Below are 12,224 nucleotides of genomic sequence, written 5' to 3'. Positions count from 1 at the left end.
TATTTGTCAGTCCGAATAACCTTTCTTGCTCTGATACCTTTATTTTTTTACGTTTTTGCTAATCCTATTTTTTTTTTTTTTTTTTCATAATTGCAAGTTATTCAAATTATAAAGTGACCAATCAGATGCCTTGATAAAAGTAGGTGGTCTCATGATGAACATTCAAAATGTTTGGTTGACAGATTCTCATGCTTTTTTTTTTAAGATGTATTAAACAGACAAAAATACAAACAAAGACAGATCATTACATTAAAACAATCTGATTTCTGCATCACTTTGTTTATATGAATGACATAGCCATGGTTAATTGGCAACACCTGTCCAATCAAGAGGTAAGAATGTTGACTTCCAACAAGCTCACTCCTGATTGGTGAGAGTGGTTGCCATAGAAACAGAGAATCAGGCCAATCACTGCTTACTGACATTAGCTGGCTCCAACATGGTGTGGTCCGACTGAATTCACTTCATCTGGTTGGAGCTGGAAGTAAATATTTTTTTATGAGATGTCACTCGGTTCAATTTACAGTTTGGCAGCTTGATGTTACAAGAATCAATTCAGGTTCATGAATATGGTGATGGAATGCTGAATTAAAAAAAACTTTCTGATACATATAATATTAAAAAAAACATTGTTTTCATATGAATTCTTGCATATTCTTTCACTTCCTCTGTATTTTATTCAACGCTCACTAAGAATTTGTCTCACCTCTGATTCTATCTATCAAGGTGTAGCAGAAGGAGAATGGGAGGTTACACTGATTGAAAAGCAACCCAGCATAAAAAATTACAAGTGGATTTAGCTAGACAGCAAGAGACAGGCAGAGAGGAGGGAGGGGAACAGAAAGTAGGGTTTGCAGGATAGTGAGAGACGTGGGGGGGTTACCACGGGGGGTGGAGGGAGGTGACTTCCATGGGGGATTCAGTTAAGTTTCAGCTGTCAGGACATTTCTCTCTAATTCTCTGAGAAGAGGAGGAGTGAGCGGATTAAAAGAAGAGGGAGATTAGAAGGAGGAAGAAGCGGAGGACAACAGAAGCGATAAAAGCTAGAGAAGAAGGCAAACAAAAGAAGACAGAGCGTTTAATTAACCTTTATTCAAGGCTCCACGGGGACAAACGAGTGAGCAGCTGAGACCCGGATAGAGACAGAGACAGGTCAGCATGTAGAGACTAGGAAAGCTAAAGTTTGTGTTGTATGTTTGTTAATTCCATTTTTCAAAATCTTAGTAATGGTGACTTTTTTATTGTTGTTTTTTTTAATAAATGATTAAAATGCAAATTTTTCCAGGCTAAATATACAATTAGACTAGTCCAAATAAAAAAAAGACTTAACTGATTTGGTAAACAAATAATTGAAGACATAAAAAGTTTATTTCATAACAGAAAAAAGGCTTTAAAACAATTTCAACACCAGAAGTTCAGGGTATAGTTTCTTTTTTATGCTAGCTTTTTTTTATTTTTATTTTTTTATCACTTTTTAACTTAAATTTGGAGGATAAATCATATATATTTTTTGGTGATCAACATTTTTATTTAATTGAATATAACAACTAGTGTACATAAACCAATACTCAGTTGCTAACGAACATACTCATTATTCTTTTTTTGTTTTATTGACAAAATATTTCAACAATACAGCATAAATATCTCAAACATACAATTATTATTAAATATAAATGGCTCAGAACAAAGCAGCATACATAAACAAGATCTCAAATCAGAATAAGAGACAAAAAGAAAAGAGAAATAACAGTAAACAACGTTGCACAAGAGTAAATATATAATATATAAACATATTTTCCTTAAAAGAAAAGAACAGGGATATATAATATAGCTTGCATTTTCTAAGAAAAATACATTTACACATTAAGGTCTTTAACCTTTTAAAAATGTGTTCTAAAACATTAAATAAGACATGGACTTTGGGCATTTTAATTTCTTTTAAAGTAGTCTTCCACATGTATTTCATTTTTGAAACCAACAAAAACTGGGGGCACTGTCAAAAAATGACATTTATGTAAATACGATTTTGCTAATATTATTAAAGTACTAATACTAAATTCTGCTTTTTACATACTTATTACTTCTGTACATCCTTACACTGTAATAAGGAACATTTTTTGCTGAATTAAGAAAAAGAAAAAATGAATTAAAATAAAATAAATAATAAATACTTAAGTTAAAAATCTAAATACAAATATGATAATAAATCAACCCTAACCACCCTGGTCCAAAGTCCAAAATAAGCCATTATTTACAATATTGTTAGAGATGTTCAATAAAAGACTCCCATAACTCAATTGTGATACTCCGTGTCTTCTGTACTCCATCAATAGAAAGTTCTAGTTGAGCTACATCCACGAACATGGGAGGAAAATGTATTCAAAATTTGCACAAACAAAAAAAAGAATTGCCTTAAGAAACAGAACATTTAGAAGAAAATAATGTAACTTTGCTGATCTAAACGATACGTCTGAACTGAATTGTATATCATAGTCTGTGTCATGACCTAACATGTAGGGTGTGATACTGTCTTGATCTGGCTCTGTTGTGACTTTCTGCTAACTGCTAATTTTAATTGTTTTATTTTTTATTTTACAGATTGGAGCATTTCACCTGGTTGTCATGACAACTGCCCCCTTAAAAACAGGTAACCATGGCAGCTAGTTGTTTGCAGAGGGTTTGGTGAAGGTGAAGGTGAGATGAAGGAGACCTCAGAATGTCCAGAATGACCCTCTGCCGCGAGCCGCACCGTCTCCTGGTCCTCATCCTCGTCCTCTTGTCTCCGCTGAGCTGGGGTCAGTTCAGCGGCCAGTATGACGCGTGCCGCTCCAACCTGGGAGCAGTGCCCGGATGGGAGCTTTATCCATGTCAGCCCCCCCCAGCTAACATGAAGGAGTTTATGCAGATCAGAGTTGACCCGCCAGGGATCACCTGTGGAAACCCACCAGAGAGGTTTTGCACTCTGGTGAGTAAGCAAGTGAACTCACATGGAACACATTCTGAGCATTTTTGCTTTTTAAGTTTCTTACTTACTATTTTTATGTTTTTCTCTTTTGTTGAACAAGTACTGAGCCCAACAGAACCCAACAGAGTTTAGTATGTTTCTACTGTTTAAACATAAAGTATTTCAACTTATTCTGGGTTGAAACATTTTGAAACTTGGAATACCAACTTCTAAAGACCAGGATGCGCCTTTCTAAAAGTACAGTATGAGTTATCCTGTAGTAATGGAATATATCCAAATCCCTGGTATCATTTCAACAGAATTTGTGATATATTAATGTGCATTAAGATTATGATCAGTTGGACTAAAGCAAAACAGAATAGAATCTATACTCCTCAGGTGTGTGATGCTTCTGCAGCAATTCAGCATCAAACATTGAAAAGTTCAATATAAAATTCATTGAGTAAATCTGCTGAACTTAAAGAAACAAACAGCAAAAATCCCATCAACAAAGCTCTTCAAAAGTTCAGATGATTGAAGGTCAAATGTTTTAAAAGCAGGGACTGTGCGGATTTCAAAGGTTTAGGAGTTCAAATAGTTATATAAATTAATCTACTGAACACAAAAGTCGAGGCTACAAGAAAAACAGCTGCAATAGCAGAAAAAACAGAACCTGACAAAAGGAACTGAAATAAAACTGGAATAAATACACAAGAAGAAACAGAGAAGAAAGAAACTTTCTTGAAAATACCTTAAAAATAATCATGACAGAGAATAACCAATTAATGCCTTAGCCTGGGGGTGGGGAAACCTTTTGACTCGTAGGCCACAAATTATTCTAAAACTTGACAGAAGGACCGGATCAGATGGTTGTAGTGTTTTGGTAAGTAATCTAGACAAAAACATGCATTTTTATTTTAAAAACTGTGTTTTTTGTTCCTATTTTAGAGTCAAAAGCACCAATTGGTTGATGTCTTTCAGAGAAAAACACACTTAGAAAAACATTGTGTTTGACTGACTTGAAAAACACACATGAACGTGAGAAATACAACAAATCTCTCAATACAACGCAAATGCACAATAACTCTCTGCACCTAAAAACACGTCTGTTTATTTGTGGTGCACCATCTAAGGAAACACCAAAATTACAGCGAAATATTAATTTGGTTTATCAATATAATTTATTCCAGTGTGTCGGGACAGATTAACCCTTACATTGATGTGTGAATCCTCCCATGACAAAGGTGGACAGGATTTTATGTTGGTAGCCACAACTGCTCCTCTGGTGGGCAAAACATGGACATGAAGGTGGTCCCCACAAAGATAGTAGAACCTGAAGGGTGAAAATGTTCAAGCACATTTAAATCTACGGGCATGCTCCATTACACGTAAGGGCAGGTACATCATACAGATTTTTCATTTTTTCAACCCTTTTGAAGCCTGCGTACTGCACGAGGGGCCTGTTAGTGCTGATCATGTGATACGTGTGTTTAGATTGTGTGGACTTCCAATGAGAATCTTACCAGTATCTCACATATCCCCTGCACACAATATGGGTGCAGCATTTTTAGCTGCTAGTAAAAACCCTATGAGCGCACCATTTACTAACAGCTACAGTATGGGATAAGGGAATCATACAACAGCATCACCTGTACTTCATAAGTCCGTGCAACTTACATTATCCTCATAAATACTTCCAAATGCACTTAATACATGCACAACAATGATACGTGTCATGATGTCCTTTAAGATTTCCATGCAAACCTTAAGGAAACTGTGCGGCTGCCACCATCTGTAACCCTCCACAGGCCCATAGAGGTCTGACTATAGCAGACAGCAGGGCCGAACAGTCAAAAAACAAAAATATAGCACATTTACAAAATTTAACCACCCGGTGACGACAATAAGCTAAAAATATTTGTGCCTCAGAGCCACTCTAAAGGACATCTACTGTAGAATACCTCAGTGGATCATCTATCTCCATGGTGTCCATCGTCTCCTGTCACATTGACATGCATCAGGTTGTCTTTCATTGCAATCCTTGGTTCAGTTCCTCTTCTTCCATCTGGAAACTTCATTTCAGTGAAAAAACAAAATGCTGTCAGTCACCTGGTGACCTTCTGCATGGCCACAGATGTGAGTCCCAACGAGCACGTACTGAGCAATAGTGTCCTGCTGCCAGTTTAATTGCTCCTTTGGGAAAGTAGAATGAATCCTGAATTATTGATTAGTGAAAAAGATAATGAATAAATAATTGATTTCTTAAATATACTGAAGGTCCAAAACAGCAGGAGATGCCTGACCTACAATAACAAGCACACAACAGTTCGTCCCTGTGGACCATGATTCATGATGAGCTCCATCAGACCATTAACAATGATGAGAAACTGTGAGGATGTGGATCTTGCCTCTTAGAGACACAGACTGTCAGCAGAGTAATCAGATTACATTCATGTTGCACAGAGGTCGCTCCACAAAAACTGTCAGCAAAGTAATCAGATTAACCTGGAGGTCTTCAGCAGCACAGGTGTGAACAGCTACAAAGGGGCCACATTGAAGCCCAATATCATGAAGTGACAATATTTACCTTCATTACCAGCAACAGGCATGAGGTTTGGTGTAGAACAAGCTTGGACTATCTCCAGTCCTCACTGGAGGAAGACAGGTTGGAGGGTTGACCTCGGGTAAACTGTGTGGCTGCGATGTGACAGTTGGCAGGGCAGATGAACTTACAGGATAAACCTCCAACACTCAGAATGGATTAGCGCCAGCAATACTTCATCACTTTGTCGCGGGGCTGTAAGAGATCCTGCTCCACAGTCTTAGAGCAGAAATGCTCTCATGTCCTTTCAGTCTAACGATAAAAAAACAAATGTTTTACACGTGCAAAAGTTTACAGAACAAGGGTCTAAGCTCGCATATAAATGGACTTTGATGTGTACAACCTGTGTGTGAATACAGGAGAATACAGTGTGAACCCAAGAGAGAAATAATCATGAGTAAAAAAAAAAAAAACACTAAGCAAACATAATATGACTATATGTGTGACACAAAAATTGTACAATGACTATTTAAGTGCAAGGGTATAATAGAAATCTTATAATAGAAAAATATTGTAGTAAAAAACGCATTATTTAATCAAATATGTCTGATCTAAAACCAAAAAATGTGAATAAATTCCAATATTAGATTTTCTTTTGTGAAGTTTTGGACATTTCTGTAAGCTTGCATTTTGCTTTCAATGTTACGTCTTTATAGGTCTTTAAAGTAGATTTGAGCCTCTTTAGTTAAAAATAGTTACAGGACACATTTCCAGTACTGTATTTGATGATCTATCTATTGTAGCTAATAATAACATAATTCAGTGATGTTTGTTGTGTTTTTAGGAAAACCCATACCTGTGCAGCGATGAGTGTGATGCGTCAAGCCCTGACCTGTCTCACCCTCCTCAGCTGATGGGAGACAGGGAAAGGGGCGGTCTTATTACCTACTGGCAGACGGTCACGTGGTCTCGGTATCCTGAACCTCTACAGGCCAATGTCACTCTGTCCTGGAACAAAAGTCTGGAGGTGGTCGATGACATAGTTATCACCTTTGAGTATGGCCGACCAACAAGCATGGTTCTGGAGAAGTCACTGGACAAAGGTAACTGGAGCATGAAGGGAAGGATCAGTTGAATCAATTTTGTGTGGTTAAAAAAACACATTTCATAGCCTTGGCAGAGTGGCTGAGGGTTTCTATAGTGGTACATTCAATTTTCTGATGAAGAGAATCACTCATCCATGTGTCTATCCACCTTCCTCTACTACTCTGGAACCAAGTCAGTGAGGCAGCAGCCTATGAGCAAAGATGCTCAGACTTCCCTCTCAACTTGTGCCCTGGTTTTCTGGGGGGGTATCAGGGTGGGACATGCCCAGAGTTCTTACTCAGTGACACTTCCAGCAAAGAGACCTCAACTGGACTCTGCCAATGTGGACAGTTCCAAACTCTCCTTGGGTTACTGAGTTCCTCACTCTATCTTTAATGCTACACGCTCAGGAACAGGCTGAATGTGGGTTCTTGAACACACTTTTATCATATGGAGAATATGCTAAGTAATATGCTATGTGCCCTGCAACGGACTGGCGACCTGTCCAGGGTAAACCCCGCCTTCGCCCATTAGTAGCCGGGATAGGCTCCGGCACCCCCGCGACCCCAAAAGGGACGAAGCGGTCAAGAAGATGAATGAATGAATGAATGAATATGCTATGTCTCTTTTGGACTGCTTTTAGTGCATGTACCCTCATTTAAAAGAGGTTTGGGGATAAATGTTGAAGCGGTTCAAATCTTCTTCCAGGCATTTTCCTTTACTGCTCTAGTCCAATTTATCGTGTCATGTAAATCCAACTGGGCTCAAACTACAATTATTAATTTCTCCTTCACGATCACTTTTTAAATGGTTGAAAAGGACGCTTCCCAATACGAAACCACCGAATCCAAGTTCTTGATTGGGTGAAGTTCAAGTGGTTTAATTTTCAACATACATTCAATAGTCACATTTAGAGGCCAAAAACGGACTTGCATAGAGATGAGTGAACGGGGAACCTCAAAATGAACATTTTACATGTGCTTACATAGACTTTTCATTGAAAATGGTTGCTTGAACACGCGTTGCATAGCCGGGTATCAACGTAGCAAAATGTAGTGCCCAGCCACCCAGTGGAGGAAACTTATTTGTATCCCAATATTATCCTTTCTGTCTTGACCCAAATCTCATGACCGTAGGTGATGTTAGGAACATAAACTGATGAGTAAAATGAGAATTTCGCCTTTTGGTTCAGGTCCTTCTTTACAACAACTCTAATATTTGAGCCAGTGCAACTATCCTCCTGTATATTTCATGTTTCATCCGTTTCTCCTTTGCAATCAAAACTCCAAGATGCTTAAAATTCTCCACTTTGGGTGAAAGCTTTGTCCTCCACCCGGGAAGTGATAATTGACATTCCTTCACATTTGACTGCAAACTATCCCGGTGATAACTGAAAGTCCTGGTTTGATGAAAAACGGTATCCCTGCAAAAATCCAATAATGTCCCACAACTCAGCCAATACACACTTTTCCTCCAAAATCATAAGTTTGACTTTAAGCAGAATTTTTTCCTCCAGTAAAACTATTGAGTGCAGTTGAATTAAGTTTATTGTCATTGGTCTCTTGGATATTGGAACACATTCTTTGAAGTGATGAACCACAAATGTTTTATTTGGTTGAGTCATAATTTAGCACTTGTCTGATTACATTGCACCAAGTATGAAGTTTGGAGGATGGTAGTTTGTTTATCAGGAGCTATGCTTGAAAAATAACTAAATGTTTCAGCTTATTGGACAATTGTATGCTTCAAACTTTGGGTAAACAGTGATGGTATCTTCTTATTCTAACATGACTGCTGAATATTGCCCAAAGCAAGGTTCATGAAGACATGAAAGATTCAGTGGACATTTTGTGTGAAGTATCTTGATTGGCTTGCACATAAATCCCACCCTAGAAAGTCACTTCATTATTTAGCAAGAGGCAATCCCACATTGTCCAAAACTGTGACAAATCTGCAAGTTTATTCAAAGAAAAATCTCTGCCAAATAAAAAAAAATGAACACTAGATACAAAGACTGGCACTATTTTCTTTTCTCCATCAATTACATTTATGAACATAAAATATCAAATGCAACAGCATCCCCACAAAAGTGATCATGGAGTACTTGAACTGTGAGTTTCTGGAACAGTTTGGGGTTTGTGCTCACAGAACTCAATGTGTTGTGAAACAATGGTCTCACTGTGCTTATATGTTGCAGGTGTTACTTGGCAGCCATATCAATACTACGCTGATGACTGTCTAGAGACCTTTGGCATGTCGCCAAAGCGAGTGTCTGAATTAGCTCCTAGTAACTTAACCCGAGTAATCTGCACAGAGCAGTATTCCCGTTGGGTCGGAGCCAAAGTGAGTAACATTCTGTCATATATGGTCTTTTTAGATTTGTTAGACAGCCCCTAACTCAACTTTTGTTGCCTTGCAGGAGGAAAAGAATGTGGTGTTTGAAGTGCGGGCTCGTTTTGGTGTGTTTGCTGGTGCAAAGCTCATTAACATGGATGCTCTGTACACCCGCATGGAGACCATGATGGGGCTTCGGGACTTCTTTACGTTCACTAACCTTCGACTGCGACTTCTCCGCCCAGCACTTGGAGGAACTTATGTTCAGAGAGATAACTTGCTTAAGTACTTCTATGCTATTTCTAACATCGACATACCAGCCAGGTAACAGCAACATCCAACTACACCAAAAAACAGACACGCCTGAAAATAATTTGCTTGTGTTAAAAAAATATGCTGTGGATATTTATCTGTAACTGTCTGGGTTACCCTAATAACTAAAACCACCAAGCAAAAGTCTAATAGTATGCACTCTAACCCTAAAGCTTTTAGGCAATTCATAGCCTGTGTTACAAATAAGCACATGTTCTACAAGGAGACAAATACTATCACCTAATCTTAAAAATACACCAAATTAAATAAAAACATAGCAGCAATTTGTCAGGTTTAGCTGACTCAAAACTTTTATGAACAAAACAGAAGTTCAGGAAAATGTTAGAAACTTTCAGGTGGGTTACTTAAACTTTAAACACTATTACCACAGGTTGTAAACTAGAACTGTATTTAGAAAATTATATTTTTAGAAGAATTTTAAAGTGTTATACATAAAAAAATAAGTATAAAAAGTTCAGGAAAGAAGCTTTGAGACTTCAGAGATCCACTTGGATGACCTTTTCAAACTGAAGGATAAGCTGCAGGGACAGGCTGTAAGGTAGTGCAGCAGTTACCACTCTCACCTCACAGTGAGAAGGCCCTGGTTCAAATCCCAGCTGGGATCTTTACATGTGGAGTTTGCCTGTTCACCTTGAGCATGTGTGTGTTTTCTCAAGGAACTCTAGTTTCCTCCCACCGTCCAAAAATACTTTTCTTAGGTTATTTGTTGACTCTAATACCTTGTCTCCACTGGAGTGGTACAACATTTTGAGCGTTTCCATTATTAAAAGGACCTATTAAGCCGGACCGATTCATACCATTTTCAGTCCCCCATTGGTTGTAGGCAAAAACCGTTCATAAGACCTGGACATAACAAGTGTTGAGATCCCCCACAGGAAATGGATCCAGCCCTCGTAAAATCAGGCCTGAGTCTTTGCCGTCCCTTCCTGATACGTCTACTGCCATATTGCAACCCTATTAGTCAGAGTCTGTCTGAGTTACGTTTTTAGAGGAACTTCATTCGCCAATCATGAATGAGCTTTCATGTAGGTTTGTTCAAAGTCCGCACCCCTCCCACTGAAAGTGAGCTTGGGAGAATCTGTCAATCAAATGTTCGAGGCGGGGCCAGTGGGCACAATAAGCTATTACTGAGGCATCTGATTGGTCCGTTTTTTAACTTGAATAACTGGCGATAAAGAAAAAATATGCTTAAAAAAATAGGATTAGAAACAACGTGCTAAGAAGAAAGCATCAGAGCAAGAATGGTCCTGTTCACAGACAAAATGACTGAGAAATAACTGTCTATTTCTCAATGGAAGTCTATGGGACTTTGGCCTTCTTGCAACCAGCGGGTACTTCCTATTTGAAACACAAGAGGGGAGGGGTTGATCTGTCCATTACTTACACAGTCATAGAAAAATGGAACGGAGTGGTTAGGGCGGAGCTACTGTCGTCAAATGATGAAATCCATTAATTGGGAGAAAGGTTTTACGACGACAGCAAGCATCCGACCAGCGCTTTTCTCGACTCAAGATCTTACCTGCAACAGACTGGCAATGTCAATATTCTACCTTGCCTTCACTCAACAGTAGCTGGTTGGCTCCAGAAGCCCAATGACCACGAAAGGCATTCAATGGGTTCAGAAAATGAATCGATGGATTTTTGGGACAACATAGATTTCTAGAAGAGGTTGTCCATAAACCATCAGTTACACCACAGGTGATCATGACAGAGAAAATCCGTCACATTGCTGATTATGTGTTTGTGTGCTTGTTTCTCAGGTGCAAGTGTAATTTGCACGCATCTCAGTGTGTGCTTCGCGATGCAACACTGCAGTGCGAATGTGACCACAATACAACGGGACAGGACTGTGAGCGCTGCAGAGGAGGCTTCACATCGAACAGCTGGAGACCAGGATCTTACCTGCCCCTGCCCTGGGGCTCTGCCAACATCTGTATGCATCTACAGACATGCACACACAACCACAATCACACAAAATCTTGTAACAGTGTCTGCTTTTCCAGGTGATCAAGCTGAAACTGTAGTCAGTAAGTTTTGTTTAGCTATTTCCTTGTCTGTTTATGTATCCATCTACTTGTGTGAATACCCTCCCCCAGCGTTGCATCATGGGACAAATGTTTACATCATCTTTGTAGACTTCTTTACCCATTTGTCTACTTTTAGTTCCTTTGGGTGTTATTCTCTGTGTGTCACAGATAAATTAAGATACATTTAGATTAAATGTTTTGGGGGCTTTAAAATATACATTTCAGCCAAGCAAAGAAAATATGAAGCTACAGAGATGTCTAATGTCTAGCAAGATGCAACAGTAGCATTGAAACAATAGAGTAGAAGTAAAATAATTTAGCTGATGAGTACTTGTGTTGTGCAAGTGTGACAGCAGATGGATATTCACAACTTGGTGGACAAAGATCCTGTTAAAGTGTTATTAGGGTTTGTCTACAAGTGTGCTGGAACTAGACTTATGTTAGAGTCCACAGAAGGCCTCTGTAGAACACAGACTGGGGGTTTTACTCACTTCTGATTGGATAACTTGGCACCTAAATGTTTATTGAAGAGTGATGGTGTGCTCATATAACCCATAGTAATATATCAAAACACAAATCCTGCTATTTAGGTTATAGCCTGTCTTTTTCTGTCTGCAATTGAATTATCTGCCACAAAGTACTTATTGCAACTAAAAACCCAATATCCCAACAAAAGAGACATAAAATCAGTTATCGATAGAGTATGTTCTGAAAAACTAAAGCTGCAGTCGTGGTTTGAGTTTATAATGGGAATGCTAGCAATCTAGGCTAAACAACACATAAAATCCTAACCTATTATATTTTGGACACAAATCAAGACACATTTTTAGAAAAGCACCTCTCTGCAAGTGTCTGGGAAGAACTATGCAAATAATTCCAAATCAAGTGGTTAGTTACTAATCTACTTCTAAACAAACCAAGAGTTCAAGAACAGTTTGAACTAGATTTGCAATTCCTG

At 38.6% G+C, this 12,224-nt stretch overlaps 1 protein-coding gene across 1 annotated transcript in view; it reads left to right on the top strand.

Moving 5' to 3' along the window:
• Positions 1-1,483: 1,483 nt before the first annotated feature.
• LOC112148053 (cell wall protein DAN4) overlaps positions 1,484-12,224 on the top strand; it is a 14,842-nt gene continuing 4,101 nt past the window's right edge. Inside the window, exons 1-6 of the mRNA XM_036213715.1 lie at positions 1,484-2,965; positions 6,331-6,589; positions 8,770-8,915; positions 8,992-9,230; positions 11,000-11,172; positions 11,243-11,266. Coding sequence (XP_036069608.1) covers positions 2,717-2,965; positions 6,331-6,589; positions 8,770-8,915; positions 8,992-9,230; positions 11,000-11,172; positions 11,243-11,266 — 1,090 coding nt within the window. The 5' untranslated portion in view covers positions 1,484-2,716. The remainder of the gene's footprint in view (positions 2,966-6,330; positions 6,590-8,769; positions 8,916-8,991; positions 9,231-10,999; positions 11,173-11,242; positions 11,267-12,224) is intronic.

Source organism: Oryzias melastigma, linkage group LG9 (assembly GCF_002922805.2).
Source record: "Oryzias melastigma strain HK-1 linkage group LG9, ASM292280v2, whole genome shotgun sequence".
In the NCBI taxonomy this organism is placed as follows: domain Eukaryota; kingdom Metazoa; phylum Chordata; class Actinopteri; order Beloniformes; family Adrianichthyidae; genus Oryzias; species Oryzias melastigma.
The sequence above is the reverse complement of the archived record's forward strand: the minus strand, read 5'-3'. Positions and strand labels throughout refer to the sequence as shown.